The sequence below is a fragment of the Ovis aries genome, chromosome 13 (genome assembly GCF_016772045.2).
Source record: "Ovis aries strain OAR_USU_Benz2616 breed Rambouillet chromosome 13, ARS-UI_Ramb_v3.0, whole genome shotgun sequence".
In the NCBI taxonomy this organism is placed as follows: Eukaryota; Metazoa; Chordata; class Mammalia; order Artiodactyla; family Bovidae; genus Ovis; species Ovis aries.
Window position 1 is genome coordinate 19,386,878 of NC_056066.1, and position 16,346 is coordinate 19,403,223.

The window sequence follows — 16,346 nt, forward strand, 5'->3', positions numbered from 1 at the left end:
TTAACTGGGCTCTGAATGCTTGTTTCCCTGGATCAAAAAGTTAGTGCATAAAAGTTGGTTCCAGTTGAGCAAGTAAATGTAGCTGGAAACCTGTCATGATCCTGACATTATCCAGTAGAAGACGCCTTTGAAAAAAGGGCTGAGCCCATGCATAAATGCAAAAGGCACTATGATTTTGGCAGCCCAAGTGTACTACATTACATTCTTTACAGAGAAGATACCTCCTGGAACATCAATAACAAAATGAACAAAAATGAATCAGATTGGCCATGTAAGTCTTCAATAAATAACACTTAGTGGGAGTAATAAAATTTATAGCCACAAAAAATTAGGGATTAGCATACATATTTTAGCCACTTTCATCTTCCTCCAGTTAATTAATAAGGAGAATGGAATCATTTGACTCAAGAAAGCAGAGGATCCTCAGATAAGCTGGGAGGCAATCAGAACAGCATTTGATCTCATTGTTGTTCAGTCATTAAGTCATGTCTGACTCTTTGCGACCCCGTGGACTGCAGCATGTCAGGCCTCCCTGTCCCTCACTGTCTCCCAGAGTTTGCCCAAGTTCATGTCCATTGAGTCGGTGATGCTATCCAACCATCTCATCCTCCGCTGCCCTCTTAATTTGCCTTCAATCTTTTCCAGCATCAGAATCTTTCACAATGAGCTGGCTCTTCACATCAGGTGGCCAGAGAATTGGAGCTTCAGCATCAGTCCTTCCAGTGAGTATTCAGGGTTGATTTCCTTCAGGATTTGATATGGTATATTAACACATATATGTGGAATCTAGAAAAATGGTACTGATGAACCTATTTCCAGGGCAGGCATAGAGATGTAGACATAGAGAACAGACTTGTGGACATAGTGGGGGAAGGAGAGGGTGGGGCAAATTGACAGAGCAGCACTGAAATACATAACACTACTTTGTGCAAAATAGCTAGCTAGGGGAAAACTGCTGTCTAAAAAGGGAGCTCAGATTGGTACTCTATGACAACCTAGAGGTGTGGGATGGGGATGAAGGGGAAGGAGGCTCACCAGGGAGGGAATATATGTATACTTATGGCTGATTCACAGTGCTATACAGGAGAAACCAACAGAACATTTCAAAGCAATTATCCTCCAATTTAAAAAAAGAATAGCATTTGAGGGAAGACTGAGTTTAAGTGCTAGGAATTAAAAGGTTTGCACTAGAAAAATCTTTGAAATATCTCAAAGCAAAAGAAATTTAACAAGGCAAAATGGTTGTCTGAGGAGACTGTCTTACAAATAGCTGAGAAAGCAAAAGCAAAGGAGAAAGGGAGACATACCCAACTGAATGCAGAGTTCCAAAGAAGAGCAAGGAGAGATAAGTGAACAATGCCAAGAAACAGAGGAAAACAATAGAATGGGAAAGACTAGAGATCTCTTCAAGAAAATTAGAGATGCCCAGGGAACATTTCATTCAAAGATGGGCACAATAAAGGACAGAAACGGTAAGGACCTAAGAAACAGAAGAGATTAAAGGGTGGCAAGAATACACAGATACTCTACAAAAAAGTCCAAATGACCCAGATAACCATGATGGTGTGGTCACTCAGCTATAGTCAGACAACCTAGAGTGTGAAGTCAAGTACTACAAAGAAAGCTATATGAAGTGATGGAATTTCAGCTGAGCTATTGAAAATCTTAAAATGATGTCATTAAAGTGCTGCACTCAATATGCCAGCAAATTTGGAAAACTCAGTAGTGGCCACAGGACTGGAAAAGGTCAGTTTTCATTCCAATTCCAAGGAAAGGCAATGCCAAAGAATGTTCAAACTACCTTATGACTGCACTTGTTTTACATGCTGGAGAGATAATGCTCAAAATCCTTCAAGCTAGGCTTCAACAGTACGTGAACCAAGAACTTCCAGATGTACAAGCTGGATTTTAAAAAGGCAGAGGAACCAGAGATCAAATTACCACCCTAGATCATAGAAAAAGCAAGACAATTTCAGAAAATCATTTATTTCTGTTTCCTTGACTATGCTAAAGCCATTGACTATATGGATCACAACAAACTGTGGAAAATTCTTAAAGAGGTGGGAATACCAGACCATCTTACCTGCCTCCTGAGAAACTTGTATGCAGGTCAAGAAGCAACAATTAGAACTGGACGTGGAACAACAGACTGGTTCAAAGTTGGGAAAGGGGTGTATAAAGGCTGTATGTTGTCACCCCGTTTATTTAACTTATATGCAGAGTACCTCATTCAAAATGTCAGGCTGGAAGAAACACAAGCTGGAATCAAGACTGCTGAGAGAAATATCAACAACCTCAGATATGTACATGACACCACCCTTATGGCAGAAAGTGAAGAAGAATTAAAGAGCCTTTTGATGAAAGTGACAGCTAGCTTAAAACTCAACATTCAAAAACTAAGATCATGACATCTGGTCCTATCATTTCACGGCAAATAGATTGGGGAAAAGATGGAAACAATGACAGATTTTATTTTCTTGGGCTTCAAAATCACTGCAGGTAGTGACTGCAGCCATGAAATGAAAAGACACTTGCTCCTTGCAAGAAAAGCTATGACAAACTTAGACAGTGTATTAAAAAGCAGAGGTATCATTTTGCTGTCAAAAGTCTGTATAGTCAAAGCTGTGGTTTTTCCAGTAGTCATGTATGGATGTGAGAGTTGGACCATAAAGAAGGCTGAGCACTGAAGAATTGATGCTTTCAAACTGTGGTGCTGAAGAAGACTCTTGAGAGTCCCTTGGACAGCAAGGAGATCAAACCAGTCAATCCTAAAGGAAATCTGTCCTGAATATTCATTGGAAGGACTGATGCTGATGCTCCAATACTTTGGCCACCTGATGCGAAGAGAAGACTCACTCGAAAAGACCCTGATGCTGGGAAAGACTGAAGGCAGGAGGAGAAGGGGGCAACAGAAGATGAGATGGTTTGATTCCATCACTGACTCAGTGTGCACACTCAGTGAGTCTGAGCAAACTCCAGGAGATGGTAAAGTTCAGGGAAGCCTGGCATGCTATAGCTCATGCAATTGCAAAGACTTGGACATGACTTAGTGACTGAACAAAAACAGCGTATATAACTTTTCCATATTTTTTATACTGTTCTATACAACTGTTTTTTAAGTCAATTAATAGAAGAACAGGAAATACTCTTTAATACAGTCTTTTGAAGCATGGAATTCTGTTTTTTAAACTTTAACCCATTTCCTTCTATTTTTTTTGACATGAACTTATTCATGTGGTACCCATAAAGTACATTGGAAACATGTATTTTGTTTCACAAAGAAGCAGAAAAAAATGAAAAAACATGGTTGTTTATGGAAAGCTGCACAGGAGGAGAAAGAAGATGGAACAAAAGAGGATGCCACCCAAGAGTCTTGCTCTTCAGACTACAGTATTTATATAGTAACATAAATACAGTTTATACCTTGGCCATCAGGGCCACTCTAATTACTTGAGTGTTTAGAACTTCAGAGCACTATTTTTGTTTCAAGTTTGTTTTCTGTTTCCCAAGAAACAACTTATTTTTTCTTATTATTAAAATAACATATGGTTAACTTTTAAAATTCCACCTACAAGTGAAATCACATGGTATTTGTCTTTCCTGTTTGGCTTATTTCACTGTATCACTGAATTTTTTATGGATCACTTTTGAATCAAATAAATTCTAAAATTAACAATATGCAGCTAATTCCCCACTGACAGTAACTGCTAGAATTCTAGTAATTATAGGAGGGAATTGATGACACTTTTTAATCCTGTAATAATAGCATATAGGCACTGTAGTCACTAAAGATGCAAAGTTAAACAAGCTTCAGAGAAGCTATTAATAAAAACAACAGGAAACAGACTCAAAATATTGTTCTTACCAAGATGGTTCTTGGGTTGTGTCTTGAATTCACTCTTCAAGAAACGTCTCCCAATAATATCTGGGAATAGCTCTGTATCAGATGCTACAGGAATAAACAGTTTCAAGATACATTTGTAAGCTAAACATTAACATGTGTATGTTTGTGTGTGTGTGTATGTGTGTGGGTGGAATATGTGTGTATTCTTATTAGATATTTTTACTATAGGAGAAGAGTTATAATGAAATGCCTGGACTGCACACATAATACCTTTAGAACTGGAAGTCTTATAAACCTCATTATATTGAGGCTCAGAAATGTTCAATGATTTCACCAAGGCCATATATCTAGTATGGAGGAGGAAATGGCAACCCACTCCAGTGTTCTTGCCTGGAAAATCCCAGGGACGGAGGAACCTGGTAGGCTGCCGTCTATGGGGTCGCACTGAGTCGGATACAACTGAAGCGACTTAGCAGCAGCATATATCTAGTAACAACAAACGAAATTGATCCATAGACTGATGCCTCATAGTTCCTTAACTGGGAACTTTTGCATAAAATATAAAGTATTTCACAGATTTAAGTCACCCTAGAGACTTCATTTTTCACTTTTACTTAGTAAATATAATCATCTTGGGTATATCAGAAAACATACATATGGCAGGGATGTACCTGGTGAGGTAGGATATAACACTTTTTAATTTTTACATTTGGCAGTACATTCAACTTCTTTCCTCTTAGTTTCTGACTTTCAAGTTTCATTTAGAGAATTTAGTTATAAATTTACCATTAATAAATAAGTATGAAATAACTAACAATTTTGTTATTAAATAGCAGGACATTTAAAAATGAATGGATATAAAAGAAAGCACTTTTTGCTGTGTCTAAGTTAACTATTCAAAACTGACAAGGATCTCTATTAATAAGCAACACTGAAGCAAAAATTAATTAAAAGAACATAACCAAAAACACTCTTAAGTAAAACACAAAACAAATTTTAACTGCTTGGTTAAACAATTTGACTTTTACACCACCAGCTTTTCTCCACTTAAAAGTTGTTGGAATAAATAAGTTATATTTGACTCATTTTAAACATTACTTTTTTTGGAAATAAAAGTGAGAATGCAATAAAATAAAGGAATCAAAAGCAAATAAATTTTAGAAATCTTGCTTAAATATTAAACTTCAGTGAAAACACATTTCTATGTTTTTATCTGAGGGTTCAGTTAGTTTGCAAGTCTAGTTTTCAGCATCAGTTCTGCAGAAAGTTCATGACCACAAGATTTCCTGCACCAAAGAGAAATGTATCTAACTCTGTTACTCCAAGACTAAAGCAGTGTCTGCTAGAGAACTCCAGTTAGTAGAGATACGAATTTACATGCCAACTTAATTATGTAGAGGAAATTGGTAACCAATGAAATAGCTGTTATATTCCTGATCTCATCAACTGGCTTTTTTTTTTTTTTCTTTTTGCATGTTAAGCTAGCAATGAAAGTGAATAGAATGGCAGTTGGAAACACTGAAACCAAGCATATTCTAAAGTCATTAGAGCACAGGATTATATGGATTACTTTGGTGGTGGTTTAGTCACTAAGTCGTGTCCTACTCTTGTGACCCCATGGACTGTAGCCTGCCAGGCCCCTCTCTCCATGGGATTCTCCAGGTAAGAATACTGGAGTGGGCTGCCATTTCCTTCTCCAGGGGATCTTCCCAACCCAGGAATCAAAGCCAGGTCTCCTGCACTGCAGGCAGATTCTTTACCAACTGAGCTATGAGGGAAGCCTATGGATTACTTTACAAATACTTAAAAACTAATAACATGCAGCTAATTTTCCACTGATAGTAAATACTAGAGTTTAATTATTAGAGGGAATTCATAAGCATTTTCCCTGTTAATAACAAAATATAGTTACTGTTGTCATTAATGGTTCATAGTTAATTAAATCCCAGAAAAGACATAAACAATAAGTATTACTTGAAAAACTCTTGTTCTTATCAAAGTGGTTCTTAGTGTCTTTGACCAATTACTTTTTCTCTTCTAACTGTATCTGTCATGCATTCTATATCAGTCTCTATAGAAATAAAACAAATTTCAAGACACTTTCTAAGGTAACCACTAACACATGTGTATGTCTATCATTGTATCTATGTGTAGTATTAAATTAATTAGTATTTGTTACCACAGAAGAGAAATTATATGTCTGCATTGCACGGTCATAAAACATTAGAATTTGAAGGGCTCTTAGCAATCATATAAGCCTCATGATATAGAAGCTTAGAGATGTTTTGAGATTTGACTGAGAACACATACCAAGAAAATACAAAATTGAGCACAAGCTGAGGCCCCATAATTTCTTAACCAGTGCTTTTTCTACATGATGCCATGTCTCACACAAACCTTAATCATCTCGGGGAGTTCACATTAATGATATAACTGCCAAGTTTACACTAAGAGAACATTCATCCTTTAAGAATATACCTATGTTTCAATGCCGGAGGGAGGTGGGAGGGGGGTTTAGGATTGGGAACATGTGTACACCCGTGGCAGATTCATGTTAATGTATGGCAAAACCAATACCGTAAAGTAAAATAAAGTAAAATAACTAAATGAATAAAATAGATAACCAAAAAAAAAAAGACCATGAGGTCAGAGATATTAAAAAAAAAAAAAGAATATACCTATGAGTGGGACATGGCATTTTTTCCCTGCTCACTGGTCAAGTTACAAACCATGGTCACAGAAAGTTACTATCAGGCAGAAATTCTTTGACTCTCTTTAGAGTGCTTTATGCCATTTTTAAGGTTATGTAAGTCCAGTAGACATTAATGATGCAGAAGTATAGCAAGATACTCTGTGGTCTAAGAAAAACTGTCTATCAGGTCATCTTACAATGTATACCTTTCTGCTGGGGAGGGGAAGTGGGTAAATCTGCAGCAGTACTAGCACCAGGACTGTATCCCACTCCCTTTGAGTTTTTATGTGATTTGAAGATTTGGCAGGATTTAGTTAACTACAAGGCAGTGGAAACCCACTCCAGTACTCTTGCCTAGAAAACCCCATGGAGGAGGAGCCTGGTGGGCTGCAGTCCATGGAGTCGCTAGAAGTCGGACATGACTGAGTGACTTCCCTTTCACTTTTCACTTTCATGCACTGGAGAAGGAAATGGCAACCCACTCCAGTGTTCTTGCCTGGAGAATCCCAGGGACAGAGGAACCTGGTGGGCTGCCGTCTATGGGGTCGCACAGAGTTGGACGCGACTGAAGCGACTTAGCAGCAGCAGTAACTACAAACTAGGTCAAAGGAGAGGAAACTGCATGAAAGTTATTAAACAAAAATTCATATTGAAAAAGTGGTAAGTAGGACTGGTGACTTGGGTCAAATAATGTGTCCAGTGTTTTGTGAATGGAAGGTGGTTCCAAAGAACACATACCAAAAGTTGGAAACCTATCTTGAACCTGAAACCGTAAGGCGGATCTTACTATTAATGCTTTGTTGTAATGGCTGAGAGCAGGACAAAGTATTAAGGATCCTACAGAGGAGATATAACTGAGGCTGTCTGGTTTTTCTCCACCTGGTATAGGTAAGAATGACAAGTACAGCTGATGCCTATATAAGCAAGGAAGCATTAAGAAGAGCATCTAATAGCAGAATTAAGGATGAGGGAACAAAGGGTATGTGCTAGAGGAATCTGTAACCTAGTAAGAATCACAATTTTTCTCCTTCACAATACTTTCTCACTGCTTAATTTATTTTTTACACCTACTTTTCCTGAAGTTTCTAGTACATGAATCACACTTTGTTTCTTTGCCTGTCTCAAATTTTGGGAGATAAATACTGGGCATTCTAGATAATATAAGAAATCTAGATACTGAGTTCCTCTTCTCTTTGGAGGCTTGTTGTTGCTGTTTTCCTCATTATTTGTTTGGTGACTTGGCTGGAATATATGAAAGTGTTGGAAGTGTTAGTCACTCAGTCTTGTCTGACTCTTTGTCACCCTATGGACTTTAGCCCACCAGGCTCCTGTGTTCATAGGATTTTCTAGACAAGAATACTTGTGCATAGCCATTCCCTTCTCCAGGGGATCTTTCCAACCCAGGATCAAACCTGGGTGTTCTGCATTGCAGGCAGATTCTTTACCATCTGAGCTACCAGGGAAGCATATATTCTGTTGTTGAGAAGTCTCCTTCTCTACAGCATGAAGCTTCTAAGGTTGCTCCTCCCGGAGCATAGACTTGGACAGTTACCTTTGATGACAGCTGCTTTTCCTTGTGAGTGTCTCTTTCCTTTACTTTTTGTCAAGCTCTCTGCCTCCCTTAATATCACTCCAAAGATCAAAGAGCAGTGTGTCAAATACCATTACACCAAGACAAGGGGCAGCAGTGAACTGTGAGTTACACAACAAGACTAAAGATCTCTATTTCACCAGAGTTACTGAAACTGTGCCTAGTATTTTAATTACTTAGAGGGAGTTAGTAAGCAGTGAAATCTCCATTTTAATTACACTGATAAAACTAGCTTTTCTGCTTATGCAAATATAAAGCAGCTACCTTTCTAGCCTGAAAAAGAAAGTGAATAGTAATAACATTTCAAATGCTTCTGGCAAGCATATTCCAAACTTACCATAGCACTGAATTTCTAAGGATAAGTTTTAAGTGAACGAGTTCTAAAACCTATACTATGTAGCTAATTTTCTACTGTTAGTAACTGCTGGAGTTTCACTAATAATGGGAGGGAATTGATGAAAATATTTCGGCCTGTAATAATAGCATATAGACACTATACTCATTTAGATCCAAATTTAAACTCCAGAGAAGATAAATAAAGCAGAAATAGACTTGAAATACTCTTGTTCTTACCAAGATGACTCTTGATTTCGCCCTTTAGAGTACTTCTTCCAGTAGCTTCTGCATAGCGCTCTGTATGAGTCTCTATAAGTTTCAAAACACTTTTGTAAGGCATATATTAACATGTGTTTCTCTGTGTGTGTAGTACTCCTTTAATTATGGTTTTAATATTATAGAACAGAATTAAAATGAAATGTCTGGATTGTAGTATCACAAGACCTTAGAATTGGAAGGGCTATAAGCAATCACATAAGCCTCATTATACTGAGGCTTTCTGCCTGCAATGCAGGAGATCCAGGTTTGATCCCTGGGTTGGGAAGATACCCTGGAGAAGGGAATGGCAACCCATTCCAGTATTCTTGCCTGGAGAATTTCATGGATGGAGAAGCCAACTGGGCTACAGTCCATGGGGTCGCAAACAATCGGACACAACTAAGTGACTGACACACAGAGAAATAATGATTTGACCAATGCCACATATCTAGGTAACAACAAAGCTGATCCATAAACTGATACTTCATAGTTCTTTAACCAGAGCTTTTCCCATAAAATACAAATCTTTTGCAAACAAAAGTCATCCTAGAGAGGTTACCTTAATAAATAGTGTGCACGTTAAGAACACATTCACATGGTAAGGATATATCTGGTGATGTAGAACATAACATTTTTCCCCAGGGTCAAGTTGCAAATGATAAGCATCATAGTCACAGGAAGTTGCAGAAATTCTTTGACTTGTCCCGGAATATTTTAATTCTTTTTTTAAAAGGTTATATAGCTAAGTCAAGGAAGTATCAATGATGGGAAAGAAAAACAAGTAATTTGTGGACAGAAATAAAATACTCTCCCAGGTTCTCTTAACACATAGACCTTCTCCCCTGAGGAGCAGGAAATGGGTCATTTGCAGGAATGTGAGCATTGGTACTAAATCCCTTTTCATTTGAGTCTTTACCTGGTTTTTACTTTTTGCTGGATTCAGAAATGATGATCTATGTTCCGTATCAGAAAAAAAAATATTTAAAAGAATTTTATATCGCAAAAGGAATAATCAGAATTGGTGACTCTGGGTCACCTGTTAGGTAAAGTCTTGGGTGAGCAAAATTTGGTTCAAGCTTCATGCAAGTGAAGCTTGAACTTGTTACATCCAGAACTTATACATTATAAGTTTTGCTTTGGAGAACTGGCTGAACCCATGAATATTTCAAGTGTGTACTATTACTGAGGCTGCACAAATTTATCACCACTGTAATCTAAACAGAGGTGAAGACCATGGGACATCATTACTAAAACTGAAGACATGCTGGATTGGGCAGAACAAGTTTTAGTAATTAAGTTATAGCATTTGTGAAAGTAATGTGTACTATAGAACTGGAGAACATCAGCAGACATACTTTAGTTCTCTTCTCTGGTCTTTCTCCAAAGATAAAATTAGAAGAACTGATTCACTTGATTTGAGAAAGCAAAGGATTCTTAGGTAAGCAGGGAGGCAATAAATGATATAGAGTAGAGAAACCTAATCTATTAAGAGCCACAATTTTCTTCCTTCACAATGTTCTCCCACTGCTTTTAAGGTGTTTTTTTTTTTTTAAATCCTACTCTGCTTGGAGTTTGTTGAACTATTTTTTAAAATGTAACATGATCCATTTTAAATGTTAATTCTATGCTTATTAGTATATTCATAGAGCTGTATAACAATCATAGTCATTTTATAGTCTACTTTAGATTTATACTAAACAGATGAAATTCCAGGAAGATTTATAAATTTTCATATTCTACATATATAGTTCTCTTTATAATGTAATTCTTACTATCTTTTCCCAGTTTTATATATGAAGCATGTAAAAATGAATTCATTTATTAAAATTGCTTTTAAAGTATTTACATAATTTTGTGCTCTACCAAGAGAAGACAAAGCATGTATGTACAGCATTTATTATTTTAACCATTTTATTTAAAATATCTGTTTTTTTGTCATTATTTAAAATAACATTTTCTGCTCTTTAATCCCTCTGCTGTCCATGCTATATTTCCATACTTTAAATTTGCTCATTCTTTCTTCTGATAGTGTAAAAATACTGAACATCTCTATTGATTTTTTAAAATTTCAGTTACACTTTCAACTCCAATTTCTATGTGTTCCTTTTCAAAATGATATATTTCTCTTTGTATATATTACCTACTTGATAAAGAATTTTCATGAGATCTTACTTCTCTTCTTAATAATGTTTACATTTAGTTATTTGAACATTATATATAATAACTTCTTTTTAGTTTTGTTCTTTAAGTGCAATAGCTTGGATCCTCACAAGCAGTTTTTGTTGTATGCATTTTTCCTTGTTATATGTCACATTTTACTGTTTTTTTTTTTTTTTGCATGACCCATAATTTTATGCTGAAAACTGAGTATTCTGGATATGCAATGTAGCATCTCTGAATACTGACTTCCTTTTTCAAGGCATGTTATTATTATTTTCTTGCTTATATTCTTAGCTTTCTGGTTGAAACATTTTACTGAAGTATTTCTTTGCAGTTTGAAGGCACAACTTACTGCCCCTCAAGGGAAAAATTCTTGGATATAGTGGTTTTAGCAGTGCTGTCTTTTTTACATCTCTGTTATATGGTCTATCTCTTTTGATGTTATCAGTCAGTTCATTCAGTAAATCAGTTGTGTCTGACTCTTTGCGACCCCATGGACTGCAGCACACTAGGTCTCCCTGTCCATCACCAACTCCCGGAGCTTGCTCAAACTCATGTTCATCGAGTTGGTGATGCCATCCAACCATCTCATTTTCTGTTGTCCCCTTCTCCTCCTGCCTTCAATTTTTCCCAGCATTAGGGTCTTTTCCAACGAGTCAGTTCTTCACATCAGGTGGCCAAAGTATTGGAGTTTCAGCTTCAATATCAGTTCTTCCCCCAAAATCAAACGGCAGTGTGTCTATCACTTTTACAAGAGTAAAGACTGTAGCATAATCTCTGAACTACATAACACAACTAATGACTCTATCACAGATGAGAAGGCTAATACACCTGAGAGTTCCATCAAATAGAGAGAAATGGTAACCAATGAATTAAATCTGTGTTAAATTCACCTTGTTATTATCACATTCATCAAGAAGACTGTCTCCTTTTCTAAGCTAGAAAGAGATTAGAATAGAATTAAATACACTTGAAGTGAAGTGGCTTAGTCGTGTCTGACTCTTTGCAATCCCATGGACTGTAGCCTACCAGGCTCCACCATCCATGGAATCTTCCAGGCAGGAATACTGGAGTGGGTTGCCATTTTCTTCTCCAGGGGATCTTCCCAACCCAGGGATTGAACCTGGGTCTCCTGCATTGCAGGCAGATGCTTTACTGTCTGAGCTATCAGGAAAGCCAGGATGTACCAAGAATATTCCAAGTTCATTACAGCATTTCATTTTATGGTTTAATTTTTAAATGGATCCTTTTCATAAATCATATCTAGCTAACTTAGATTTCTAGTAAATACCATAGTACAACTAATTATGAGAATATTCATGAAGATTTTACCTATATAATAACAACATACAAGTACTCTTATCATCAAAAATTCATACTCAAACTCCAAAAAAGGTAAAGAAATGATAAAGATCAGACTTGGAAAGATTAGACTTACCAGGGAGACCCTTTGCTAGGGTCTTATTTTCCACTCTCCGTATACGTCTTTCAACAGTATCTTTCAAGTGTTCTAGATCAATTTCTATGGAAATAAACATAACAAAACACTTTGTAAAGTAACCCTAACATACGAGTGTTTCTCTTTGTCTGTATGTATGTGTGTTCCTGTGTGGTACTATCTTAATTAGCCTAGTTATTAATAAATATGCATTATAATGGAATATCTTGGTTGCAGAGTCATTAAACCTTAGAATGGCTGTTAGCAATCATTAAGTCTCCATATATTGAGACTTAGAGACATTAACAATTTGACCAAGACTGTGTATCCAGATAATGAAAAACCTGATGCACAACCTTGTGCCTTTAACCAGTGCTTTTTCCATACCATGCTATCTCTTAAACTAAATTAAAATATCCTGGAGAGGTTATGATAATAATCAACTGTTAAGTTTAAATTAAAATCAAAATCATACTATAGGCATATATACCAGTGATGTGGAAGACAACATTTTTTTTCCTCAGGCTATGTTGCAAACTAGGGTCTCCATGGAAATTTACCATGGGGCAGAAATTCTTGGACTTTCCAGGAATATTTTAATGCCCCTTTTATGTTACTTAAGTGTAAACAAAGTAGGCATCAGTGATGTAAAAGAATATCAGAATATGTTGTAGACTGAAAAAATGTGCTCTCCTAGGTCCCTTTAGCATGTAGACCTGGTAGCCTGGAGGAAGAAATGGTTAAACTTGTAGAAGTACCTGGATTGAGACTGGGTCTCTTTTCATTTGAGTTTTATGCCATTTGAAATTTTTGCTTGATTTAAACGGCAACTAGGTCCAATTATGAGAAAAATACGTTAACATTAAAGGAGAGTTTATATTGAAAGGAATAATTAGGAATGATCAACTACTGGATTTAAAATACTGTAGCTAATTAGTTTCTAGCAGAGTGTGTACCTGAAGTTAGAAACCTGTTATGACTAAGATGCTCAGATGGAAGTCTCTATTTGGAGAAATGTATGAACCAGTAAGTATTAAAAAGGTTGTGCTATTTGTGTAGAGGTGGTTACCTGCTGCAGCACCATTGACAAAATGAAAAAAGTGTGTCTGGTTAGGCAGAACAAATTTTCAATAATTAACAACATTTTGTGAAAGTAATAAGATATATAGCAGAATGAAACTGGGAGTATTAGCAGATACATTTTAATTTCTCTGGTTCTCTCTCCAAATGGTATATGCAACAAGGACTTGCTCATTTGCATTAAGGAAGCAGATTCCTTAGATAAGTAAGAGAAAATGAGGATAGCATTTGAGGAAAGGTTAAGTTATTAAAAGACATATGCTAGAGAAATGTATAACCTAGAAAAGTGAGAGTTTTCTCTTTTATCATATCCTCCCACTTTTCAAATCCTTTTTTAATTCTATTCTTCTTGACATTCATTGAGTTAGTTTTTAAAAATATATAACATATTATACAATTTGACCATTTAAAGTATTCATTTCAATGTTTTAAAAAATATATTCAGAGTTATATGACCATCACCACAATTAATTTTAGAAGAGACTAGACAGTGTTCTTACGAAAAAAATGATAATTATATGACATGAGGGAAGTGTTAGCTAACACTTGGGTGGTCATCATATTGCAATGTACAAATGTATCAACATATCATAAACGTTAAACACACAATGTTATAGATAGATCCATTTTTTCACAATAAAAGAATTTACATCAGAATTATGCTAAGTAAATTCTAGTAATTACAGTGAGGTATAGAAATGCTATCCTTATATAGCATTATTCCCTCTATATTTTGTACCATTGTTATATATATTATAAATATAATAATCCATAACCTATATAGTCATTGCTTTCTTAAAATTATGATTAATTATTATTTATGTATATGTTTTAATACTATCTTTTATAATTACAGAATTAGTTTAACCCAGTCTCTTTTTTATGGGGTTCAGATTACTGTCTGAGGTCACTTGCTTTCAGCCTGAAGAACTTTCTTTTGTACTTTTCATAAAGTGAATCTGCTAGCAATGAATTTTCACAGCTTTTTATGTTTTAAAATCTCCTTATTTTTATTTTTTGAGAGGTAATTTGGCTGGATATAAAATTTGGGGTTGATCACTTTTTTCCTTTTGCATTTTGGTCATTTGATTGTGTTTTGTTCTCCATAGTCTCTGATGAAAAGTCAGCCATCAATCTTATTGGAGTTTCCAATAGAGTAGAAATGCCAGTTTTCCAGAGTGTGTATACTAATTTATACTGCTACCAGCAGTTTCTGAAAGTTCTAGTTGCTCTACAATATTATCATGACTTGATTCTGTCATTCTTTGATTTAAACTCAGTGATGGTATATCATAAAATCCTCATGAATTTAACTCCAATTTTCAGATAACTAATAAGACTGTACCATTTTCAAATTTTTATTAGTCACTTAGATACATTCTTAATTTCTGTTACAGTGCTTTTGATTTCTAGCATTTATTTTGATTATTTCTTAGAGAATTACTCTATGCATATATTACCTATATATTCTTTCATTACTGCATTTCTGCCAGGGCCCTTATTATATTAGTCATAGTTAATTTAAATTCCCAGTTTGATAATTCCAAAATTTCTGCTATATTTTCATCTGGTCTTGATGATTGCTTTGTGTCCAGCTCGCATGTTTTGCTCTTTTAGCATGCCATATACTATTTTAAAGCCAGACATGATGTATCAGGTGAAATAACTGAAGTATATAGGTTTTTATTATGATGTTTTATGTTCATCTGGAGAGGAGTTCAGCAGGTGTCATAGGCTAAAATTTCTTTTATTTTCCTTTTCTGGTCTCCTCTGTGGTTTTTGGTTTTCCCTACGGAATACTTTTTTAACGGGCCCTGAGCACTGCAGTTTTTCCATTGGTAACCCTCTGTTATTATCCAGGGGCCTTAGTGAAGTAGTTGTAAGGTATGAGAGAGAGGGAAAGCATTCTATAAACCTATGATTAGTTCTCAGTCTTTTATTTACACTTTCCTCTGGGCTGTGACTTTCAAAATTGCTTTTCAGCATGTTTACTGAATTAGGTAAAACAGAAAGGCTAAAGAGGACTGGACTTGAATATCTGCCTTCCTTGATGCTGAAAGTTCAAGAGGTTAGATTCTGGCATTTCTTTTTCTGGACATCTGTCAGGTTCCAGTAAGTAGTTTTTCTTAAAGTTAGGCCTGTGTTAAGAAGAATGCAATTTTAGATGTTCACTTTTCTCCCTTTTGCTGAATGCATGAGTAGATTTTATTTCTGATATTTACCCAAGGTACCTGAAAGTGTATGGTATATCCAAGGTTGTGTTGAGAACTTTTTTATTGCTCAACCTAGTTCATGTCCAGTTTCCAACAATTACTGAATTACTCTTTAAGTTTTCCTACTAGTTGCTGGCTCCAGTGTAAGTTTGTTTCTAAAAATATGTAATTTCCAGTATCCATCTATCTCCTCAGTTTGAGAGGAGAAATTTGCTCTCTAACCTCAATTCTTTGATGGAACTGAGAAAGGTTGTTGACTTAAAGATTCTTTAGCTTTTTTTGGTTTGGAGTATGGGAATGAGGACTTCCAAGATTTTTACATGTTCAACTGGTAAGAAGTTTTGCAAATCTTTAAAAAATAATTACTCCTAGATACTGTATTTGTTTTACTACTAAAATAAATTTCATCATCCCTAAAAAATGTTCATTTTCAACTTTTTGTTCTTGGTATATAGAAATAGAATTGAGTTGTCTACAGTTTTACTCTATATTCAGTAATTTAAATAAATACAGCTGATACAAGAGTTTATCTGTAAACTACAGATTCTTTTAGATAACATACCTCCGTAGTTACATTGTCTGAAATTTATGAGATTTCTTTAAATACTTACAACTTGCATTATTAATTTTTTGTAATATCTATGGTTGCCAGTACAAAAATGAATAGAAATAGTGATAACAAACATATGTCTCATTCCTAATATTGAAGGAAATATTTTACTATTAAATTGCTG

The 16,346-nt window shown here is 35.6% G+C and overlaps 1 protein-coding gene across 23 annotated transcripts in view; it reads right to left on the minus strand.

The window, feature by feature from the left end:
• CCDC7 (coiled-coil domain containing 7) overlaps positions 1-16,346 on the minus strand; it is a 301,615-nt gene that overhangs the window by 69,913 nt on the left and 215,356 nt on the right. For 20 of the 23 annotated variants that reach the window (XM_042230493.2, XM_060397257.1, XM_042230489.2 and 17 more), the window contains 3 exons: positions 12,320-12,403; positions 8,701-8,772; positions 3,866-3,949 (listed from right to left, as the gene is read on the minus strand). In XM_042230493.2, coding sequence (XP_042086427.1) covers positions 3,866-3,949; positions 8,701-8,772; positions 12,320-12,403 — 240 coding nt within the window. The remainder of the gene's footprint in view (positions 1-3,865; positions 3,950-8,700; positions 8,773-12,319; positions 12,404-16,346) is intronic. The other 3 variants (XM_060397262.1, XM_042230491.2, XM_042230486.2) reach the window with 1 other exon arrangement.